Consider the following 26,139-nt stretch of genomic DNA (forward strand, 5'->3'; position numbering starts at 1 on the left):
ATACACTATCATATTTCAAGTGAGTCAACAATAATTAGAATTTTGAATTGTTACAATATAGATGTTAGCTAATCTTGATATTATACAAAATAATTTATGAAAGCTTAAATTTGGATACTAACTTATCAACAAAACAATATATAACACCAACAACATCACATCATCATATAAAACTTAATATGAATTTTACAAATGTGTTTGTTACGATTAAATTAACCATCTACTTTAAACCAAAATGTTAAAAAAAAATTCTACACGGTACAAAATATGCCAACATAGTAAGTAAAAAAGTTTATAACTATATATAAACACTTAATCTGAACTTAACAAACATAAACATAAAAAATATTATTGAACATTGTACAAGATTGAAAACCCACAAGAACTCAAAGTATCATCTTCATACTATAGCCAACATTTTAGGTTCAAACCACTATTCATTTTCTTCGTCGTTCTATAAACCACACACACAATTCATTGTTGTGGACTTAAAGAACTTTCTCCTTTGACAAAACTTGCGTCAACACATGTTAAATACCATAAAGATTCATTATTATATGTACACTTAAATTAAATAAATGTATATTGACGTTTATACATGAAAATTAGATTTAAGACAATAAACTAAACTAATTGTTGTCAGTAAGAAGTAGGAACGGTATGTTTTATGATATATAAGATAGCATAGTAGGGCCGCTAAATATTAAATTAGATGCCATATATGATTAACATAAAGTTCTTTGAAGAAATATTTTAGCATAAATTGATCTCAATCATACCAATTGAAAATAGATCAAGAAAAATAATGACACAAAATAGTAAAACAAAAAAAATTCTACGACAATCAAATCAATAAAAAAAGCATAATGATTATGTATATCAAAAAAAGCTTTTGACTAATTATTGATATTTCGACAATCAGTTAGGGGTTTGATACTTGAATCTGTAATTATAAATCATCAAACAAAGATTTTTCATACATTGTTTAACATATAATTATATTTTGATATTACAAAAATCAAAACCAATAATGTTAAGTATTTTAACAAAATACTAAAATTACAAATGTCAATCATTTGGATTTGGGGCCATACCTATCTTTGTAGTGTTAATGATGGTATTATTGGGTGTTGTGAATATGATGTCTCTTGAACATGCTCAGTAGGCTTCTCTAGTTGATACAAGGAAGGCTTTGGAGGCATTTGTAGACATTCAACTTCTCCTTCAAGCATTTCAATAACTTTGTTCATTGTAGGACGATCACTTGGCTTCAGTTGTATGCACCATAATGCTACTATAATCATCTTCTTTGCAATTCTTGAATCGACCTCGTCTGTATCAAATGTTTTCATTTCTATATTTTTTTCTTGACTTAATTGGTCATGCACCCATGACGGAAAGTAAATCTGGCTAGTATTTTCGACCGCATTTAAATTTTTTCTTTTACTTGCCATTTCCATCAACAACATTCCAAAACTATACACATCAGCTTTATTAGAAATTCCTCCAATGTTTTTGTAAAATAGCTCTGGCGCTATGTATCCTAAAGTTCCTCTTGCTGCAGTTAAGGACACATTATTATTATCCAATGGGCATAATCTTGCTAATCCAAAATCAGAAACTTTTGGAATAAAATTTTCATCCAAAAGAATGTTGTGAGGTTTAATATCAAAGTGCAAGATTTGCATGTAACATCCTTGGTGCATGTATTCAATCCCACGTGCCACACCAAGCGAAATTTCAAAAATTTGCTTGCAACTTAAAATGGTAATTCCTTGAGAAAAAATATATTTTTCCAATGATCCATTAGACATGAAATCATATACAAGAGCATTCTTTGAAGAGTGGACACAAAAACCAATCAAATGAACCACATTAACATGGTGAATTCTTCCAATTGTAGCTATTTCATTAATGAAATCCTGTCCATTTCCCTTTGATTTACTCAATACCTTAACTGCTACAGTACGACCACTACGAAGCTTTCCTTTGAATACAGAGCCATAACCTCCTTCTCCTAATTTGTTTTTGAAGTTTTGGGTCATCTTTTTTATCTCACTGAATGAGTATCTTATAGGAGTGAAATTATTTTGATTGTGAAGGAACTCTTCGATAGAATCATATGTTGATAAATGACGTCGTCGCCATTTATAGATTACAAAGGCAACTACAAATGGTGTCCCAACTATAAATTTGAATCCTGTGTGTAACACTGCATTTTACCAAAATAAAACTTCAATTTTAGTACATGGTTATGCATAGTTGATTTCGAGTTAGATTATATCATATATTAAGTACTTTAAATTTGTATATTATTTTAAGGATTTATATATTTTTGGACCTTATGTTTTGTCCCATTACCTGTTTAGACCCTGTGTTTTGACAAATTACTTTTTAGACCCGATGTTTTGTAAAATGGTTAAAATAGAACCCTAAACCCGATTTTGGTCAATGTTTTCTCAACTAAAATCGCAAATAATTTACCAAACTAATAATTCAGAACAAAAATAAAATCATTCTCCTTAAAAACTATGTTGTTATATTCAATTTTTTCTTCATCAAAATTGAGTTTATGGTTATATTTTAATCATTTTACAAAACATAGGGTCCAAAAAGTAATTTGTCAAAACACAGGGTCCAAACAGGTAATGAGACAAAACACATGGTCCAAAAACGTATAAACTCTTATTTTAATTACAATAACTTAGTTATGCAAATAAAAGTAGAGGACCCATAAGCTTAGAAAAAGTAAATATTTTATCATGCTTTTATTAAAAAAAAAATTACAAATTGTCTACAATAACTTAGTTATTTTTTTATTACAATAACTTATGAAAATAAAAGTAAAGGATGTAAGGTTCGAAAAGATAAATGTTTTTTTTTTAAAATAAGTTTTACTATAAAATATTTGAAATGTAGATTTTATGATGTTTTATTAATTTTGTTTTTACAAACTGCATAGGAGACCTTGGTTATAGGCGTATGCATTTGTGTTTATGACACGATAATTGTTGCCAGATTAGGATAGAATTTTTTCTTATATATCTTTTTAAGTGTGAGTAATAATCTAGTAGTTATGAGTAAAAAATTGTTTTTTAGTATCACTTTTTTAGCTGTCCTGTATCTTGAAAATTATTATTTTATATTATTATAAATTTTATATTATTAGCTATCACGGTGTGAGCTTAACATGTACATACTCCAAATCTTGATTCTCATAGTAATAAATTACTTTCAAGTATGTTATCATACAATAATTTTGAAGACAACGCCCAAAATATGGGATAACTATATAAATATAATGGAGTGTCAAAAAATCAGTGCAAAGTTATATTTAGCACATTTTACAAAAAAAAATATAACTTTAATGGTGTTCTAAATATATTTTTTTTATTTACCATATTGCAACTAATTAATATAATTGAGTAGTTGACAATTAATGACCAGCCATATCTCTTTTTATTTTTTTTTTAAGGGTTTATACATTTTTGGACCCTGTGTTTTTTCTCATTACTGGTTTGGACCCTGTGTTTTGACAAATTACTTTTTGGACCCTATGTTTTCTAAAATTGTTAAAATAGAACCCTAAACTCAATTTTGATGAAGAAAAAATGGAATATAAAAATACAGTTTTTAAGCAGAATGATTTTATTTTTGTTCTGAATTGTTAGTTTGGTAAATTATTTGTGATTTTAGTTGAAAAAACATTGACCAAAATTGGGTTTAGGGTTCTATTTTAACTATTTTACAAAACATAGGGTCCAAAAAGTAATTTGTCAAAACACAGGGTCCAAACAGGTAATGGGAAAAAATACAGGGTCCAAAAAGGTATAAACCCTTTTTTTAATGGCAAATTTCTTTTAGTACATAATTTGGATAATAAAAAAATTTTAATTGTTTGTATGTTCTCAATAAATATTAAATGAATTATTGATTTTTTTTGTTTTAATTTGCATATTTTGCATTAGAGCACAATTGCAAATATTAGGCCAAATATGACAATAACTCATTTTTTTGGCTAAATTTGGCACAAAATTTACATCTTGCATTAGAGATAGTCTAATATAATTACCTTTATTATATAATGGTTTTTGGATTATTTGACTTAAATGCTACAATAAAAAAAAAAGATATTTAACTTAAGTACACATATTATAACAAGAATTTTTTTTAAAAGTTATTAAGATTTATTGAATTATCTTCAAATATATGTTTACTTCTAGATAAAAAAAAAAGACAAAAATATTAAAAATAATGCTTTTATATTTATGTTATGCTAAAAAAAAGCACATAAAATTTTTAAACAAAAATCTAGTAAAGTGGATTTAATTTTTAAGTGATTTATAAAGTCCTGAGTATATATTATAATTAGTACATATTAAAAATGGTTAATAATCTTATAAATACAGATTTATATTATTTAATAAGAATTAGATTATATAATCTTTAAAAAGCTACACAAAATAATTAAGATAATAGAAAAAAGAAATATAATTTATCTAAAAACAAATGTAGAAGAAATATATATATTTTAGGTAACATTTATGTTAAAGTTTAAAATTGTAAAGAAATGGTTTGGCATTTGAGAGTAGTTTTAAAGAATGATTTAAAAATTCCTCTATTATAAGAAATGCTACCTCTAATTAACTCTTTACTCAGCATATTACTTTGAATAAAAATCATATGTCTAAAATAATGATTTAAATTTAGTTACACTAAACTATATATAAAAATTTAGTACAATAAATTACATTTATTTTAGGACATAATAGTTAATGGTTTAAAATATGTTAACAAAAATAATATGGACAATATTAATTAAAATAATTGAGGTGAATGAACTCTTATGCCATGCTCTTAAAAAAGTACTACTATTATAGCTCTTCATAAAAATTGGTTAATTTATTGGCAATACAATATTAATTTGCTTGACATATACTCGATGAAGAGTCTTCCTTAAAACATTTTTAGTAGATTGTCAAATTATATTTTAGTATTTTTATAAACAAATACGTACTTTTTCAATAGTGTGCTAAAAGCTATACCAAATTTAGTACATCCTATGGTGATCTTTTAGAGTTAAACTTGATTACGAAAGGAAGGAGTTGGCAGAGAGAACTTAAATTAAACTAAAATTAGAATGTTGTTTTGTAATGTCTTGAGGAGATAGACATAGAGGTTTGGTCTTGATTTGGACCAATAATGTAGAGGTTAGTATTCTTTTCTATTCTGACTTCCACATTAATGCATTCATAAGCTTGGACTGCTATAAGAGGTAGAGAATGTCAAGTTTCTATGGAAATCTTGACTCAAATCAGAGGAAGCACTTCTGGGTTTTACTCCATATACTCTATTTTATGTCCGATGGGCCATGCATATCTATGGAGGGATTTCAATAAGATCACCTATAATAAGAAGAAGATTTGAAGACTATATAGATATGAAGTAAAAATTGAGGTTACATGTAGAGCAAGCATGGATTCAGGAAGAGTACCATCTGATTGTGGGCAAGTGAAGTGTTGGAACAAGGAAAACAGACGTGATTTAAAAGAAGGAATAGGGGATTTAAAGAACATTAATTTTTTGTAGCTTTCTCAATTACATAAAAGGGAGGATTGTGTTATCCTACAAAAATATGAGAAGTGTTTGAACTATTTACTTGATAAGGAGAAGAAATATTAGAGAGACAGGAATTGAGCCATTTGGTTGGCTAGTGGATACAAGAATGCCTAATTCTTTCACCAAAAATCCTTGGCTAGATTGGAGAAAAGTGGAATAAAAGGCTTATTTGATGATAATCTCCAATGAGGCTAGAAAGGTGGGGGTTTAAATTGTTTGCAAATATTTTAAGGCTTTGTTCAAGTTCAAACAAAATTATATTGTCGTGAAAGAGTTTAAAAGTTGCATTCCAACTAAAATTGTTGATGAAAAGAATAACAAACTTCTTGAGGATTTCATGGGGGTGAGATTGAAAGTATTATATTTTAGAAAAACCCTACTAAGGCCCTTGGCTTTGATGGGCAACCTGGCTTGTTTTTTCAATATTATTGGCAAAACATAGGCCATTAGTGACAAATGCCTACTTAGGTGCCTTAAATAATGATGCTAATATTTATAGGAGATAATTTACAACTCTTGAAGAAAATCGAGTGGAATATCTTGTGTGATTTGTGAATTGATTCTTATAAATTATGATTGATATTGTCAATTAAAATAGTTGTCCTTAATGTGAAAATCTTTATTAGTGTGAAAATATTATTCTTACCATTTTATATCACAAAATAGACTTTATTTGTAGAATAATCTATTTGACTTATTCTGATTGAGTGTTTTCAGGGATTGAATATTTCAGGATAAACATGATTCGAAAATGAACATGGTCAAGAGAATGACCAAATTTGTTTCATCTAGTCAAGACTGATGATCACGTTGACTCAATAGTTTCTTATTCTATAGGAACAAAATCAACCTCACTGGCAGATTGTTATAATTAAAGAAATTTGCAAATATTCTTGTGTTAATTGCAAGATTTCAGAAGAGCTGGACCTTGGACATTTTTCCCAGCTATAAATACCTTGCCAAGGCCTTTCAAAAAATCACCTCTTCCATTTTTAATTTTGAAAACACTTGTTGTTATTTTTTAGGATTGTTTCTTTGTAAATATTAAGTTGTTCACCTTAATCTTTGTTTGTGTGCCGAGTGCACTTGTCTATGTATGGATCTTGTTCTTTGTGTAACAAGTGGTATCTCTTGTGAATGTGTTCCTAAGGCTCTTCAGAAGAAGATTTCATCAAGACTCACTTCGAGAGGAAGAGAGCACACGCTATTCTTTGAAATAATTTCAAGAGAATCAGCAGTTCATCAAAATCAGATTCATAAAGAAGAGTACAACAAGATTGCGACAATAGTTTAAGATGGAGTCTTACATTTTTAAGTCAATGCTTTTGTACACATTGTTTATTTACTAATTGGTTTATTCTCTGGTCGTGGTCCCATGGATGTAAGTTATCTGAAAGGATTTCGGAACCACGTAAAAATTTCTTGTGTTGATTTTTATTTTCTTTTCTGTTTATGTCTTGACATTCATAACAATTGTGCTAACAACATAGGAATCGGTTTAAGCAACTTAATTACTATTTTGTATTTAATTAAGTTGTTTAATTCTAAATACTTGGTAAACAAAAAAATACATAATTTTAGGTTGGAATGATGAGAGATCTTGGATTTAACAATAAGTGGATTATGAAAAATTACAAAGTGTTACCTAGGTCTCTTATCCTGTTGTTATTGACGGTGAGCCCCAATAGGAATACTATGCAAAAAAAGGGTTTTAGCCAAAGAGATTCTTAATCTCCTATGCTACAAAGGCCTTTTTTGTCTCGTTCATGAAGGTGGAAATGAAATGACAAATCAATGGTGTTGAATTAGTTAAAAAAAAAAGGCTAAAAGTGTCTTGTCTTTCTAACGACATTCTTGTTTTCATGGAGGCTGATATTAAGGAGTTTCCTGGAGTGATGGCTAAAGTTCCTGATTAAAAGGGCAATTTTCGTAATTTGGCCAGTTAGGTTTCTCGACACGAGGTGATCCTAGGGAGCAAGCTAGTGGGAAAGTCACAACGAGATCAATACTTGACTCGGGATGAGTCAAGGGATATTTTGGGTATTTAGTACATTACCGGGATATTGGGTAATGGGAATGAATATTTAAGGATATACTTGGAGTTAGTGTGATCACGAGGGAATTCTGGGGATTTTGACTATTTTTCCCTTGGGGACGTTTTTGGGTACCTCGAACCTTGGGATTTGCTTAAGGTTACTTAAGTTCAAAGTAACGTGACAAAAACAGAAAAGTACGTTCAAACACTTTTCCTCTCTCTCCCATTCTCCTTTTTACCTCTCGTTGCATTTTTGAAGGAAACTTGGGTTTTGGGGCTCGAATTCAAGCAAGGTTAGAGTCATAACTATTCTAGGGAAGATTAAAAGATTGATAACCAGAGGATTTAATTGGAAAACGTCTCAATCAAAGGTAATCCAAGCTTTAAATTCTGAGTTCTGAGTTCTTAAGTTTTGATTGGATTTTATAGTTTTGATGAGTTTTTTATTTGATTGTAACTTGGGTTTTGATGGTTTTGGGCTGCTGAGTTGTTTGAGAACTTTGTTTATGGGATTTGTCTATGTTTGGATAGGTTTGTGGAGGGATTTGGATTGAGAAAAAAGGAGGAAAACAGAGTTTGCAGGTCAATTCGCAGCCCTGTTCAAGGGGTGTCGCGACTCTCTTGAACGAAGGAAAAGCAGGTGGCTGTGGGGCTTTTGGGCTGCGGCGCTGGTGCAGGCGGGGAAGAGGATCGGGCCTCTGACTTGAGCAGGCTGTAGCTCAAATGTTTAGGGGCCGCAGCGCTTATGGGACTTTGGGCCTTGGGGAGGTTTTGAGTGCGGGAACTCAAACCTAAGGGCTCGGGATCGATCCTACTACCCGGTTTAGTATGATTCGTCGTTCCAGAGGCTAGGACTCAGTCCATAAGCCTTTATTTAATCGTTTTGATAGGACTCTATACTTGGTTGTGACTAGGTTATTGCTAGGGGCTCGGAATCAGGATCGTGCTCGAGGGTCGTTCATTCGTAACCTGTACTTGGACCAAAGGTAAGAAAATTGCACCCGATATGTGACACATATGATTATGGCTTGGCCCGAATTGTTGAATAGGAATATGAATAGGGCATGAACACCTGAGAATGTGCATGATTAAGATTATGTTTGTGATTGTTGATTGTTGATTAAGCATGTTGAATGCTTTGTATCTGGATATTTGATATATGATATATGCCTGTTTGCATTATCTAATTGAGAAAGGCTTGACTTATGAGTCAAGGATGGCAATAGTGCGTTGAGCGCTGGTCGAAAAGCATTGACTTATGAGTCAAGGATGGCAATAACACGTTGAGTGCTGGTCGTTTTGGTTAGGCTAACCAGGAGCGCATCATACGCTTGTCTGACCTATTGGTTGTGGAAAATTCAGCGCCGAGTACGTTGGGCTAACTCTAAGGCTGGTTATACAAAGGATAGGGCAATGGGTCCTAGGGTGACTTATAAGTCTCATATCCTAAGGTTGGGCCCTAGACATGACTTATGAGTCAAGAACGACATTAGCACGCTGAGTGTCGGTCGAATGCATTGACTTATAAGTCACAGATGGCAATAGCATTGAGTGCTAGTCGAAAGCATTGACTTATGAGTCAAGGATGACATTAGTACATTGAGTGCTAGTCGAAAATCATTGACTTATGAGTCTAGGACGACCTTAGCATGATAAGTGCTGGTCAAAAAGCATTGACTTATGAGTCAAGGACGACAATAGTTCACTAAGCGCTGGTCGATATGGTTATGCCTAATTAGGAGCGTGATATGCGCTTGACTGACCTATTGGTCATGGAAAATTATAGCGCCAGATACGCTAGGCCAACTCTAAGACTGGTTATATAGAGGATAGGGAAAAAGGCCTCAGGGTGACTTATTAGTCCCATATCCTAGGGCGTGGAACCCCAGTATGATTTATTAATCATTTATTTTGGGCATTGGGCCCAGAATGATTCATTGAACATTTATCTTGGGATATTGGCCCATATGACGTTGTTGTCATTTATATGGATGGTATGCATGCATGAGTAGGGTTATTACTGCTAGGCATGCTTATTATGATTTGGTAACATGTTATTAACTACTTATGAGCATGTTTAAGTTTTCTTTGTTAGCCTTGGCGCACGGGTGCCTTGTGGTGTAGGTAAAGGGAAAATAAAGTTGGACCATCCTTGAGTTGGAGAGCTTAGGTGACGATGTGTACATATGCGGCAGCTTGACCACCACGACCAAGGTTTTAAAGAGGAACTAGGGTGAAACCCTATTTTGCCACTTAGTTCGGCTGGTTGTAACTTTTTAATTGTAATTAACCTTTTCGAATGTAATTTGGGATCCCACGTATGGAAGTCAACGGTTGTACCTTTTGACCAAAAATTTTAACCCTAAACCATTAATCATGTTTAGTCACACAATTATGGCCACATGACTTGTTTAGCGAGTTTAGCACTATTTAAAATACATAGTGTAACAGTCCCTGAGTAGTAGGGTGTTACAACTTGGTATCAGAACGTGCCAAGGTTAAGGGTTCCTGAAGACAAGCTGGGCATGTACACTTGTCACTAAAGACAAGCTCCACTCAGGGTTTGGTAACTATGTATGTGGTTATGTGTTTAAATGCTTAAATAGGATATAAATGTCTTACATGCATGCCTTATTAGGAAGCATGAGATATTCTGATAGGGTATGGCCCTTGAATGTTAATATGACTATGTGTTTGCCTGCTCGGTTGATATATGAATGCTTTATCTACATGCTAGAGTTAAGAGCATGATATCTTATTCAAAGATTAAGGGTTATTGATTGATGCATGAAATTTATGGGCATATATTTTAGAACCACAATTGTACAATGTGGTGCTATTTGGTTTTCTCTTGGGGAAAGGCTTTTGAATGTGCTCATCATGCTTAATGGATCAATTTATTGACTGCAGACTAATTCAGAGCTTATGTACCCAAGGTAGTTAATAAGACCCGGCGGAATTTATGTTGAGGCTGGGAATTACAGCCAGGGCCTAAGCCCTCCACCTTTCCCTCAAAATCGGCAGTAGGAGTTTACAGATATGCAACACAAGATTGCAGAGGCAAGAGGAAGAGATCAGGTGTTTAAAATAGCAGGTTTTGTCAGGGAACATCTCTTCCTTTGTTATGCCAGGAGTGGCACTAGTTTTTGCTCAGCCTAAGGTTGAGAACAGGTGGGAATTACTATATGAGAGATTTCAAGAATATTACCCTCCTGTTTTTTAGGGAGGCCTAGATCCATTCAGAGATGAACAATGGATGGGCATGATCAGTTCCATCATCGACAATATGGGGGTGCTAGGTCACGATAGGGTGATATGTGTTATATATGTGTTACAGGAAGATGCCCGAACTTGGTGGGAAGTGGTATCCTAGACACGAAATAAAACTACGATGAATTGGGAGGAATTTAGGCAATTTTTTAATGAAAGATATTATTGTGACACAGTTAAGAATGCAAAGACAAATGAATTTCTAAACCTAGTTCAGGGAAATAAAACAGTAACACAGTATGTTAACAAATTCGTTGGGTTGGCCTAGTTTGCTTTTGATATGGTACCCATAGATGTGGCTCGGAATGAGCGATTTATCCAGGGATTGAATTCTGGAATAGCTCGGGGTGTTAGAATCGCCTCAATACATGAGATCTCTACCTATGCTCAGGTAGTAGGGAGGGCTCTTGTTGTTGAGAGCACAGGGAATGAGATATGGAGGGAGAGTGCCGGAGAGCGCGGAGCTCAGGCAGTGATACCTCTGTTTATTGGATCAAGCAGGGGCAGAGGCCCCAATGATCAAAAAAGAAATGCTATCAACATATTCGATATCTCTAGAATAGAAAAGGGATTCTGAAATGTTCAGATAGGGCATCAGGGCAACTCTACCCAGAATGTGCTCCATGCAAGAGGCGCCATCTAGGGGAATGTCAAACAAAGGCATGTTTCTTATGTGGGATGGTTGGGCACCTCAAGAAGGATTGCCCAAGGACAAGGAAGGATGAACCAAAGGGGGTGGATAGCTCGACTCCAACTCGAGTGTTCGCTCAAACGCAGTCAGAGTCAGAGAGTGAGACTGGGGCTGGTCCCTCAGTTGTGGCAGGTCAGCATCCTAGTTCTGATTCTTATATTATGGTTATTGGTTTTGGTGCCATGCTATTTTATGTTTTGTTGCATATAGTAGAGGCACAGACTTGGTGTGTGGATTACGTGATTATGTTGGGATGAGAATATGGAACCCTATTGGTAACGTTTAAGGGATGAATTAGATTATTGTGGGAAAAGATTCATCTGTTGACTTGATAGAGTTTGTTATGACTGACTTTGATATGATCTTGGATATAGATTGGTTAGCCAAGTATGGGGCAATGATAGATTGCAAGGAAAGATGGTAACCCTTGAGCTTAAGGGTGAGAAACCCTTTGTAGTTGTTGGCACTGTTCATGGATCCCGTATATTTATGATATTTGTACTGAAAGCTAGAGACCTATTGCAAGGAGGATGCATAGGATTCTTAGCTAGTGTGGTGGATACCACTTAGGTTGTGCCAGTGGGATCAGGAAAGACTAGATTAGATTGTGAGTTTTCTAGAAGTGTTTCCAGATGATCTGCCAGGGTTACCTCTACATCGAAAGATAGAATTATTATTAACTTTGTGTCAGTGATGGAACCAGTGTCTAGGGCACCGTATTGAAAGCTCCAGTGGAGCTGAATGAAGTTACAAGATAAGATGGTATTCTCCAAGAGGGATATTTGATCTGGCTATCACCAGCTGAGGATCAGGGAGAAGGATTATGCAGAAGACTACTTTTTGTACCAGATTTGAGCATTATGAGTTTTTAATTATGTCATTTGGATTGACTAATGCTCCCGCAACACTTGTGGATTTGATGAACAGGATGTTCAAAGAGTATCCAAATTGGTTTGTTATAGTCTTTATCGATGATATTTTGGTATACTCTCAGTCAAAGATTGACCAAGGCCAAGGAACGCCTCAGAGGTCAAGAGTTTCCTTGGATTGGCAAGGTATTACATGAATTTTGTGGGAGGATTCTCAAGGATGGTTACCTCATTGACGGAGCTGACATGCAAAATCAGAAGTTTGCATGGACAGATAAGTGTGAGAACAGCTCCTAAGAGCAAAAGCAGTGATTGAGTACAACTTCAGTTCCGAGTCTTTCTATAGATCAGAACAAGATTGTGGTTTATTGTGACGCCTCGAGAAGAATTTGGTTGTGTCCTTATATAGACAGAAAAGGTGATTGCCTATACATCATATCACTTGAAGGATATGACCAGAGCTAGAGTAGAGTTACTGGTGGGCCACCTGGCCAACATTATGCTAAACTTTACTCTTTTAGAGAGGATCAAAGAAAAACATTTGATTGACCCACAAATGGGAAGGATTGGAGGGGATGCCCTAGTTGGAATAGATAAGGATTATACAGTGTCAGACATGAGTTTATTGAGGTATAAGGATCGGATTTGGGATGCGATGGACACTGAGATCAAACGGAAGATTATGGATGAATCTCATACTACCCCTTATTCTCTACATCCAAGCACCATGAAGATGTACCAAGATCTAAAAGCTATATATTGGCAGCCTGTGATAAAGAGGGAAATAACTGAGTACGTGGCAAAGTGTCGACCTAATCGTAAAGCTGAGAAGTCTCTTTATTCATGGTTTGCAGAATTTGGGTGAAAGAAAAAGTCTTTATCATGCTTTGTGCACTTTTAATTACTTAGGTTGTTTGTGTAGTTTTGGTTTAGGAACTATGGTCGGAAATCTTGAAGGAATTTTTCTAGCTTCTAAAGTTTCATTCTCGAAGAATGGGGTATTGGCTCTAGAAACTGAGGCTTTAGTGGTGAAACAGAGATTAGATTTTGTCAATTCCCTTAATTTGAACTTATTATTCTTGGTGACAACAGATTGCACTAAGGTGATTAACATGGATGGAGGCAAGTGTGTAGGGAGTTGAGGCTTGGTCGTCCCCATATTTTAAAAATAATTTTTTTTCTTAAAATATTTCACATTTGGACCCCCTTATTATTATTTTTTCACTATATATCACCCTGTAGCTCAAGTATGCCTAATCTGTCCTAGTGGAGCATTTTTTGAATAACTCAAGACAATGCTTCCTTGACTATGAGAATATTGTTGATAATATTAAAGATGTTTGTAATTTTTTTATGTATTCTCTTCCACTCTTTCAGAAGCTCTAACTTGGTGGGCCTACAACTCAGCTCAATATAACTTATGGTTTGAGGAAATTTCTCATTGAAGTTGTGGCAAATTTACCCATTTTATTGTAAATTGTTATGCGTGTTAGAGAACCTACTTAACTTTGTTATGTTAGTTATTTTGGTTGTTAATTTCTTGTTCTGTTATTTCAACTGTATTGTTAGATTAGCTGTAACCTTAGTTTTAGTTACTCAAGCCCTTCTTGTATACAGAGGCTCGGGTCTATTGATCAATTAGAGCATTCTTGTCTTCTATTCTCTTCTCCTTTAATGTTTACATGGTATCAAGCCTTTTCTTGGCTACCACCTCTACTTTCTTGTTTCAAGCTTTGTCTCCATGGCGTCTAATCCTTCCACTACTCCAGAATCCGCTGCACAATCTCACCCTACTGCCACTGTCTTCGGCACCTCTACCACCCTCTCTGCTCTACCAGTTCATCAACAACACTTCTTGGCCCTTTCTCAAGCCCTAAATCACTCTCTTGGGGTAAAACTTGATCGCACAAATTTCCTTCTCAGGCACACTCAGATGGAGAACGTTATCTATGCTAATGATCAAAAACTTCTTAGATGATACTTCTGTTGCTCCCCCTCAAACTCTTGTTGGATCTGAAGTTCTTAATCCAGAGTTTCAACAATGGCGTCGCAAAGACAGATTGATTCTCGGCTGGCTCTTCTCCTCTCTCACGCCTGAACTGATGTCGCATTTGGTCGGTCACACCACCAGTGCTACGGCATGGGCTGCTCTGCATCAACTCTACTCTTCAACATCAAACGCTCGCATCATGCAGCTCTGACTTCAACTTCAGACAATCAAGAAAGGTGGTTCTACTATGATGGATTGCATTTTGATGGTTAAAAGTCTAACTGATCAACTCACCACTGTTTCCGAAAAGGTCTCTGAAAGGGATCAAGTTTTATATCTTCTTGCTGGCCTTAGTGCCAACTACAATTCCTTTGTGGTCTCTATTACATCAAAGTCCAAGGGTGTCACTTTTGATCATGTCTCCAGCCTTCTTTTGGCCCATGAATCTCGACTTGAACAGCAGATGTCTGTTGATGAAGGAAACCCAATTGTTGCCAATATTGCGTATCATCCACAACACACCTCCCGTCCTCAATCTTGGAATCGTTCTTCTCAGACTCGTGGTCACTCTTTTGGTCCTGGACCTAGACAATTTCAGTCCGCTTCAAGATCCACAAATGGTCCATGACTCATGTGTCAACTTTGTTTATGCCCAGGGCATCAAGCTTATACTTGTTATAGACGATTTGATCCTTAATTACCACCACCTCAGACTAACTCACGGGCTTCTACATCTCAATCTGCTTCTTCCTCTGTTAATGCTATGGTGGCTACTGCTCATACTATTTCAGATGACACTTGGTTGCTTGATTCGGGTGCTTCCATCACCATACCCTCATTCCACAAATCTTGACAGCCAACATCCTTACACTACCTCTGACTCTGTGACCGTTGGTAATGGTTCCTCACTTCCAATTAAATCTTTTGGTTCTTCTACTTTACAATCTTGCAATAACTCTTTTCAGTTAAATAATGTTTATCATGCTCCCAATCTTTCCTCTAATCTCATCTATGTGTCTAAATTTTATTTTGATAACAATGTGTTCCTTGAATTCTACTCCAACTCTTTCATCATCAAGGATCTCCCAACAAAGAAAATCCTTCATCAAGGCTCCCTTGACAATGGCCTATATACTTTTCAAGCCGTGTCTGCCCTCAAATCCTCGTATCCAGCTTCTTCAAAGTTTGCCTATGCCTCTACTCTGCTTCGGTCTACTGCTCCTATCCCCACATCATCTCAGTTTCATCGCACACATCACTCACCAGTTGAAATTTTGCATGCTAGATTAGGCCATGTCCATTCAGATATTGTTAATAATGTTTTACATCAATGTAATAAACCTATCTCATATAATAAAAGTTTCATTTTTTCCTCTTGTCAATTTTCCAAAAGTCATAGATTGCCTTTTGCTATTTCAAATTCTCATGCCTCTAAACCATTAGCCTTAATACATACAGATTTATGGGGATCTTCCCCAATTGCTGCTGTTGATGGTTCTCGTTACTTTGTTCTTTTTCTTGATGATCATTCTCGATTTTCATGGCTGTATCCATTACATTCAAAAGATCAAGCTCTAAATGCCTTCAAACAGTTCACAGTTGGTTGAAAATCGGTTTGAATCTAAGATAAAAGAACTACAATCTGAAAATGGTGGTGAATTTCGCTCTTTCATTCCTTTTCTAACATCCGCCGGCATCTCTCATCGTTTTTCATGTCCCTATACTTCCGCTCAAAATGGTCGTGTCGAGAGGAAACACCGACATGTTGTTGAGACAGGCTTGGCCCTATTAGCTCATGCCTCTATTCCTTTACATTATTGGCTCTATGCTTTTAAAGCTGCCATATATATTATAAATCGGTTACCCACTAAAATCTTACAATATAAATCACCATTTCAAACTTTATATCGAAAATCCCTAGATTACTCTCTTATTAGGTCTTTTGGTTTGCTCTGTTTCCCTTGTCTGCGTCCCTATAATGCTCACAAAATGCAATATCGTTCTGTAGCTTGCATTTTCCTTGGGTATAGCACTAGTCATAAAGGCTATTTGTGCTTGGAACCTCAAACTTATCACATTTACACCACTAGGCATGTTGTCTTTGATGAAAATGTTTTTTCCTCTCATTTATCGCCTATTACTACTCCCTCCCAATCCACCCCTCATTCTCATACTCCAGACATTCTTCCCATTCCCATTACCACTTTATCACCATCCATTCTCCCTACACTCACCCCTCCACCTCATCCAATTGAGCATTCTAATGTCATTTTAGATAGTGTTGTGTAGGTACCACCGAGTGCTAATACTCACCCTATGATAAGAAGAGCCAAAAGTGGCATTCACAAGCCTAAAGCTCTCATTGCCACCAGTACTCCTTCATCTACTTTTCCACCAAAAACTTCCAAGCAAGCTCTCCAATCACCACCTTGGCATGCTGCAATGGAACAAGAACTTTCTCCCCTAAGTCGAAATTCTACATGGGTTTTAGTTCCAAAACCACAATCTGCCAATGTGATTGACTATATATGGCTATTCAAGCTCAAATATAAGCTCGATGGCACAATTGATAGGAACAAGGCCAGGCTAGTAGCTCGTGGGTTCACTCAAACACATGGGGTAGACTATTTTGACACCTTCTCGCCTGTTGTCAAACCAGCCACCATTCGGGTCTTACTTACTATGGCAAGTGGACATTCATAATGCCTTTCTAAATGGGGACTTGACTGAAGATGTTTATATGACTCAACCACCGGGATTTATCAATGAAACTCATTCTTATCATGTTCGTAAGTTGTCCAAAGCTCTCTATGGCCTTAAACAAGCACCTCGCGCATGGTTCTCCAAGCTCAGGACAGCTCTAATTTCATGGGGATTCATCTTCTCCAAGGCTGATTCATCTCTGTTTATACTTCTTCGAAAAGTTGTCCAAGTGTTTCTCATTGTCTATGTAGATAATATTATCATAACAGGTAGCTCTACTCAACATGTTACTCATATTATTCAGCTGCTACATCACAAGTTTGTTGTCCGCGATCTTGGTACATTGCAATATTTCCTTGGTATCGAGGTTACTCACTCTCAAGGACAGCTTCACTTGTGCCAACAGAAATATTTCCATGATATTCTTTCTATGTCTGAGATGGTAGATTCCAAACCTGCCCCCACACCTAGCACCGTAGGCAAACCACTGTCCAAACATGATGGCAAGTTGTTAGAGGATCCTACTGAATATCGTCGCATTGTGGGCTCTCTTCAATATGTTACAATGACTCGTCCAGACATCTCCTTCGCTGTAAATATGGCCTGTCAATTCATGCAACATCCCACTGACTCTCATTTTTTCGCTGTTAAGCGCATTCTCAGGTACCTCAATGGCACAAGATCTCATGGAATCACTTTCACTGCTGCTCATTCTCTGATGCCGACTGGGCATCTAATCCTGATGATCGCAGAAGCACGAGTGGCTACTACGTGTTCCTTGGTGATAGCATTGTTTCCTGGTCATCCTCCAAGCAAAAGGTAGTCTCTCGCTGCAGCACTGAGTCTGAGTACCGTGCCTTAGCTAATGCAACTGCTAAATTAGTTTGGTTCAAATATCTCTTCTCTGACTTACAGCTGCATATTCCCTCCACACCAATCCGATATTTCATGCTCAGACCAAACACATTGAGATCGACTTTCACTTTATTAGAGATATGGTCACTCGGAAACAACTCACAGTTCAATACATTTCCTCCACAGACCAAGTAGCAGACATTTTCACAAAGCATCTATTGATAGCCTCCTTCCCTTCTATGTGTAGCAAACTGACCATTCTCCCAAGATCGCTCACTTTGAGGGGGGCTGTTAGAGAACCTACTTAACTTTGTTATGTTAGTTATTTAGGTTGCTAATTTCTTGTTCTGTTATTTCAACTGTATCGTTAGATTAGCTGTAACATTGATTTTAGTTACTCAAGCCCCTTCTTGTATTCACTTACTGGCATATAAATAAAGCTACAGAGGCTCGGGTCTATTGATCTATTAGAGCATTCTTGTCTTGTCTTCTCTTCTCCTTTACTGTTTACAAGGTGTTCTTGTTAAAATGTAATAATAACAAAAGGAGTGATATCTACAACCCCAATTACAACCTCTATACTTAGCCATGTCTTTGTAATTTGACCTACGTGTCAATGTCAATATCAAATAAAATAAAAATCTGACATGGTTTATTTACTAGCCATTACTTTTCACATAAACATAAAACTACCTCATTGATAACTAAATTACTATTTTTTTCCATTCTTTTTTACTTGAATATAAACACTTATTTTTATGCTTAGCCATGTCTTTATTATAATTGTCATTATATATATAGCTGGGGATTGTTTGGTATAAAAAGGAAAATTTAGATTCAAACATATACATGCTAATTTATTGTTGTTTTTATCCAAAGGCAACTCCCAGGTATATTTATACATTTATTGTTGTTTTTTAAGGCCTATTTTATTTATACATTTATGTATATTTATATATTAAATACAAACGACTTTTACAAAGAGAAATTTACATAATATACTTAATTTTGCTAAAAAATTATATTTTTACAGAGTAATAAAGTTTTTTTAATTTTATGATTTTAATGAATTTTTTACATTTTTACGATTTTATCTATTTTTTTCATTTTTCGTTTTTTGAGTTGTTTTTGTATTGTTTAGGTTTATGTATAATTGTTTTTATGTTATTTTTTCGTTGTTTAAGTTTATGTATAATTGTTCTATTGTTATGGTGATGTTTAATTGTTGTTTAGTTGTCTAATTGTCATATATTTTATAATATTTAAACTAACACATGTACTAAATATGTACCATGTCAAAATATCGGGTACCAAATAACATTATTGTAAATACATAATACCAAAATGATATTTTACAAAAATAGAGAATACCTACCCAAATAAATGTTTTCTAAATTAATGAATCATATTTTTCACTTGTTTATTTTTTGTGAAAATTATATTTTATATGGGTTTTTTAATAAAGTTATCAAAAATATGGTTTTTTTTTTTTACAAGTATTATTTTATGGCTTTTTAAAACTTGTATAGATTTTTTTCCCATTTTTTTGTAAAAAAATCATTATTATGCCATATTTTTGTAAAAAATCATTATTATGCCATTTTTTTTTTCCCATAATCTGATTTTTTTTAATTAAATTTGTCCATACAAACTAAAAAAAAGTTTAATTACCATATTTTTGCATATTAATGGCTAAAAAGCCATATTTATGAAAAAATCTCTCTTTTTTTTTTTTTAAATTTAGTTAAGATATCCTATTACTAAAATAAAATTTCCAATTTAGATTTTTCTTTTTTTTTAAAAAAAAAATAAAAGTTCATAATTACGTACCTACACCGTCCATTATTGAGACTGCGAGAAGACGATGAGTTATTAAAAAACATGTAATGGAAAAAGATAGAGTTAGGATGATAAAACCAAATATATAAGAAGCAGTCAGCAAATGTATAAGAAAGAACCGTTACCTGATATCTTTCCAGCCGTTGCCCCACCTGTAATTATCCAAAAGAACCTCTCAGAGAACATTGGACTTGGAGTCCACTCAAAATGTTCAACTTAAATATAGAGCTTAGTAAAGCGTACATATCTCCCTGGAGAAACTGCCTAAGGAACCGAAGCATTGACCTACTTTTCCGTGATACAAACTATCTGTTTTAAACCATGAAAGATCAAAGCCATAACCAAGCTCATTGTAAATCTTATTAGTTTTAAATCTTACTAAATATATATGTTTGAAATGGTTTCTAAATGAAAGTTAATTCTTTTTAAATTATTAGTTAATAAGATAGCCCCTATTAATTAAAATAAATTTTCCAATATAGATTATTATCAAAGGTAAAAGCTCTTAATACGTACAAAGCGCATCCATTAAAAGGGATATGAAAGTGTTAATCCCTGCAAGAGGACAATGAATATCAGAAAAACAGATGTGATGAAACAATAAGTTCTAAAACACTACATTTAAATTAAAAAAAAAAACAATTTTATAACAAGTGTAGAAGTAAGAATTGTTACATGATAATATTACACCAGCCGTCGTCGAAGCTGTAATGATGGAAGATAACTTTAAGATTAGCTCTCAGAAGAAAGTTGGAGCAGTTGATTCAATAAAAAGCCAAGAAGAACTACTTACCTAAACATCGCATCTCGTTGGAATAATCGATGTAGCATTCATTATTTCCATTTTTGAAGAATGATATCAACCATGAAATCTCAAAGCCATCTGTAAGCTGGTTGTGAATATCCACAAAAGAAGTATTCCTTCCGTTCACAACTGACTGATTCGATACCAAGGTCCTTAGCACCGGGCGGCACGAGCTCGCCAAATCAGAAACGTGAAACATACCATCGACCACATAATAATAATAAGAAGATGAAGAAACATGATCAGCAGTTGTTTTGGTTTTGGAATGTTGGGAGGCTAAAGTAGCACCAATATTGCAGTGAGCGGTGTCTATATAATCAGAGGAATTTACAGGATTTGCACATTTCAAGAATACTATAGTCTTTGTTGGAATTTTCCAGCGACCGTAAACAAGGAAACCATTGTACGAATCTTCTCCCTGATAGTTATTTGGGAGAGAGGAGCAATTGGTTTTGTTAAGGTTGGAGTCCACAATTCGAATTGTGTAATTGGCATAATTGATTGAACGCACGAAGTACTTGACAGAGTTCCAGTATAACAAAGTAAGATTGTTCTCGCAAGAAAGCTCATAAACTGGGTAACCACACTCTTCTGGATCGGTATTAAGTCGGAAAGGACTGGTTATGGTGATGATATTATCACAAGAAGAAGGTGAACAATGAGGATTTGAATATGCATTGCTAGTTTTAAGAAACAATAAGAAGGGGATGATCATGAGACAAAGAAGGTTTGCCATGGAAAATCTTGAAGAGAAGGATCTTCCTCTTTCCGCCGGCCCTTTGGTCCAGACTGGACAGAGAAACAGAGAAATCTTTTCTACACACAAACAGAAATGATTTAATCAAACTTGTATTTATCATTAATAAAAATACTAATAACAAAAAATAATGCCAATTTCTTTACTATTAACTATATATTCAAACACGTTCCAATCAACTTCCAAAGCAAGTATCGACAATAGACTAAGGACAAATCTACCTCATTAGCATCATTAAAAGATCACGTACAGATAACGCCATGTGTTAAGTTTCTGCGAAATTGGTTTCTTTGTAAACTTGTTAAAGAATAATAATAGTCAAAAGAAGACAACAAAGAAAAGATTTCTATACTATATAATATAACAGACGGTTTCGTTGACTTTTTCTTCTCTTTATACCCTTTTGTTTTATTTTTTTGTCTTTCATAGTTTTTTGTTTTATTTTTATCTCTTTCATAATTTTTAATAAATTAATTGAGTTTTTAAATTAAATAAGGTCATTTGGGTAATTTCGATGTTTTTTTAAACTGCCTTTCTGCATATTCTAAAACAAATTACTTTTTTTGGAATGTCAGGTAATAGAACCTAGCTGTAAAGCTTTATACTAACTCTTGGTTGCTGAGAGGTCAATGGAGCTCTAATGGACTTGGAGAAAGATAGTGATCAGGTGTGAGTTTTGTGGAAGTAAGAGAGACAGAGAGGTTAATGGGAAATAAAAGAGGGAGAGAGAGAAAAGAGTGGTCTGAAGGTCCACAGGCTTCGAGAGTTTTTTTATTTCACTTAATTGCCTTTTAAATGATATATAGGCAAAGTGGAAGCTTTTTACGGGATGACTATGCGATGAATTTGTCTATCTTCTTGACCAAGAAAAGTATTTTGTAATGTAATCATCATTCTAGAAAAAAGGAAATGAGAATAATGTATATGTTACGTGTAGTATTAAAGTGGTATAACTACTATAAAAGTATTATTAGTGTCATATAAATTAATTAGTCCCCATATAATATTTATACATATATGAATTTATAGTGAGGAGATACAGGATAACATCTTTTTTAATCTTAAAAATGATATCATCTACATGTGCGGCCTGCCCTTTTTCTGGGGGAGCTACAGGCTAAGGCTAAGCTCCCCCGGAACCTGTAGCGGGCTTTTGTCCTTAGCTTTGTTAATGCTTTTGTTATCTTAGAGAGAAGAAACAGCTACATTTAAAGTCGGTTAAAATGTTATATATAAACTGGTTTTCCCTACCATTTAAGCCACCTCAATCTTAAGAAACCTTCTCCACATTTGGGTTATTTTTTCTCTTATTTGATATTGTTTATAGTATACACTGTAAGTGTCATCGATTTTCTGAATTTTAATTGTTATATATTAACAGGTTTTCTCTACCATTTAAGCCACCTCAATCTTAAGAATCGTTCTCCACGTTTGGGTTAGTCTTTCTCTTATTTGCTATTGTTTATAGTATACACTGTAGGTGTGATCGATTTTGCTATTTTTTTTTTTCATTTTTCTTTTGATTTTTAAATAATTTTTTTAATGAAAATGCATCTTCTCCATAGAATAATATTAAATAGAATTTTTAATATTAAAAAAATCATTACTTCACAGGTAGCTTTTAGATTATTTTCATTCTGATATAAATCATAATTCTATCTTTCAACTTTTAATGCAACAGAAATTCTTCAAAGGTTTCGTTGGATCTGAGTTGATTATCATTAAAGGTATGTTCTTCATTTTGAAATTATTTATGTGAAGCAGAATGTTTAGTGTTTTTATGATAATTATTACTTTATACTGTCCACTCTGTTTATACTTTATCTATTTGTGTATATATATATATATATATTGTGTCATCTTTGTTTATTTTGACCATGTATTTTTTTTCTTAGCTGAAACTCCTCTCTCAAAGAAAAGATATTGGTATGCAAATTTACCTGAGAAAAGAAAAGAACAAAGAAAAAAAAACGAAGAGACACATACTTACAAAATAAAATTTCTGCTAAACTTTCAGGTACATTTTAGTGACTTTAATTTCATATAATAAGAATTTAGCTCAACCAACTATATATGTTTCCTAACAATTTAGATTTATATTTTATTATAGATTCTTCCTTAACTCAATTGCAAGTTTATGTCAACCCATCAGACATAATAGACGAAACTAGGTGGAATAACATCAGCTCTTCCACTTCCTTTGAAGTTGGTAAGGGATTTAGTAATTTAGAATTTTATTGTCTCCTCACAATTGTGTTTTCTAAAATCACCACACATGCTATCATGTGATCCATATGTGTCATGCTAAAAGATTTTCTCATGAATCGAAAGAGTTTTGTTGTGCTGATGGTCGTATATCATTAGCATCAAATAATATACCACCAGAACTGTATCTTCTATTTACATCTTCAAATGAAGATTCAATACAGTTTCGAAAGTACATTCGAACATATAAATAGTTTTGTCTTCACATCTTTTAGTGTGAAATACGACAAAAACTTATGCAAAAGAAATAAAGGAATATATACATTTAGAGTTCAAGGACAAGTGTATCACTTTATAAACGATTTGCTACCACCAAATGAGCAACCTTCTTACCTACAACTTTACTTTTATGACACAGAACATGAACTACAACATCAAATGTCCACTTCATCAAAGATGAATGTATCTGTGTTGACAAAGATAATTGATATATGAAAAATCAACCCATACTCTCATTTCTTTAGAAACCTTAGACAACTATATGATATAGATAGTTGTAAAATCATCATTCGATCAAACAATGACATAGATACGAGTTTATAATGCTCCATCAAAATCTCAAGTTGCAGTGATGTGGATTGATGATAGTTCTGTCGACCAACGTAAAGGGCGAGATATTATTATTCAAAGTCATAATGGCCATTCGCACAAAGTTGAATATTATTTTGGTTGTTATGATCCCTTGCAATATCAGTTATTATTTCCATATAGAGAAAATGGTTGGCATTGTGGGATTCAAAAAGTACACAAAAATATAATTCCAGCACAGATTGTTGATGAGCCCTCCATTACTCTCAAAACGACAAATTTTGAAATCGAACTGTTCGACAAAGAATTAAAAGGTATATAAAATTCTTCAAATTAGTTATGCTTGTTATCATATTTAGTGACACATCACATTGTTATGGTTTTTCAGCATCTAGAAAGAGAAACAACAAAAATACTGTGTCTTGTCGAGAATATTACAACTACAAATTACAAATCAGATCTTTTGAGAACTCAATATTGCTCCATTCTGGAAGACTGTTACAACAATATGTTGTTGACATGTATGAGAAGCTTGAAACATCTAGATTGGACTATTTTCGGATCAATCCAAAAGCGATTCGAGCTGAACTATATCAAGGTATTATTGATAGCATTGAGCATGGTGAAACTCACGGATCTCAAGTTGGACAACGAATCATTTTGCCATCATCATTCATTGGAGGTCCTAGAGATATGAAGAAAAGATATATGGATGCAATGGCATTAGTTCAAAAATTTGGAAAGCCAGATATATTTCTCACTATGACATGTAATTCTAATTGGCCTGAAATCAAAGAAGAGCTACAACGAAACGATGAAGTTCATAATAGGCCTGACTTAGTTGTACGCATTTTCAAAGCAAAATTAGAAGAGTTGAAAATTCATTTGTTTAAAAAACAAATATTTGGACAAGTTGGTGCACATGTATATGTCATTGAATTTCAAAAAAGAGTACTTCCGCATGCTCACTTTTTGATAATTTTGAAATCAAATTCAAAATTATATGCACCTGAATGTTTTGATAAAGTTGTTTCAGCAAAAATTCCTCATAAAACTAAGAACTGTCATTTGTATGCTATGATTCTTAAACACATGATACATGGTCCATGTGGCAATTTAAACCCAACAAATGCTTGTATGACAAAAAGGGAAATTGTAGAAACCATTATCCAAAGTCTTTTTGTCTTACAACAACTCAAGGAGAAAACTCATATACTAAATATAGACGTCGGGATGGTAAACAAAAAATTCAAGTAAGAGGAGCTACGTTAGACAATCGTTGAGTTGTTCCATATAACGCATTTTTACTTGCGAAATTTGATTGTCACATGAATGTTGAAATTTTCTCCACTATAAAAGCTATCAAATATCTATACAAATATATATATATATATAAAGGCCACGATCGAATTGCTTTCAATGTGACAACAATAAATGAAGAAAACATTATCAAAGAAATTGATAATTTCCAATCTGCTATATGGATTTTTGCTCCTGAAGCTATGTGGAGAATATATGGCTTCAACTTAAATGAAATTTGGTCAGCTGTATAGTCTTTGCAATTACATCTCGAGGGCAAACAATTGATTTCGTTTAATGAGTCACGAAAATTGTCTCATATGCTAGAATCAGATTTCTTCTCATGGTCTATGTTAACTGAGTTTTTCAGATTAAATAGTTTTGATCAACATGCTCGAACATTTCTTTACAAGGAATTTCCTGAGCATTATGTTTGGAATCAACAATACAAATTATGGACACCACGAAAGCAAGGCAATGTCATTGATAGAATAGTGTCTGCATATCCAATTGAAGGTGAAAGGTATTATCTATGTCTCCTTTTAAATCATATCAAATGAGCAATTTCTTTTGATGATTTAAAGACTTTTAATAATATCCAAGTGGCAACATTC

At 34.0% G+C, this 26,139-nt stretch overlaps 1 protein-coding gene across 1 annotated transcript; it reads right to left on the reverse strand.

Annotated features, from left to right (window-relative positions):
- Positions 1 to 982: 982 nt before the first annotated feature.
- Positions 983 to 21,457, reverse strand: LOC133834532 (rust resistance kinase Lr10-like). The gene is made up of 7 exons (XM_062264178.1): positions 20,665 to 21,457; positions 20,547 to 20,576; positions 20,388 to 20,426; positions 20,115 to 20,180; positions 19,997 to 20,023; positions 19,863 to 19,883; positions 983 to 2,212 (listed from the first exon to the last, which is right to left on the reverse strand). The coding sequence occupies exons 1-7, from the start codon at positions 21,410 to 21,412 to the stop codon at positions 1,095 to 1,097; spliced, it is 2,049 nt and encodes a 682-aa protein (XP_062120162.1). The 5' UTR covers positions 21,413 to 21,457; the 3' UTR covers positions 983 to 1,094.
- Between the last annotated feature and the right edge of the window lie 4,682 nt (positions 21,458 to 26,139).

This window comes from Humulus lupulus, chromosome 5, assembly GCF_963169125.1.
Source record: "Humulus lupulus chromosome 5, drHumLupu1.1, whole genome shotgun sequence".
Taxonomy (NCBI): Eukaryota; Viridiplantae; Streptophyta; class Magnoliopsida; order Rosales; family Cannabaceae; genus Humulus; species Humulus lupulus.

Bases quoted from the DNA above. Each gene is read 5' to 3' on its own strand.
- LOC133834532 (XM_062264178.1), bottom strand. From the start codon at position 21,412: ATGGCAAACCTTCTTTGTCTCATGATCATCCCCTTCTTATTGTTTCTT. The intron at 20,577-20,664 runs GTAAGTAGTTCT...CCATCATTACAG, and splicing joins CAACGAGATGCGATGTTTAG to CTTCGACGACGGCTGGTGTA. The intron at 19,884-19,996 runs GTAACGGTTCTT...GTCTTCTCGCAG, and splicing joins AACGGCTGGAAAGATATCAG to TCTCAATAATGGACGGTGTA.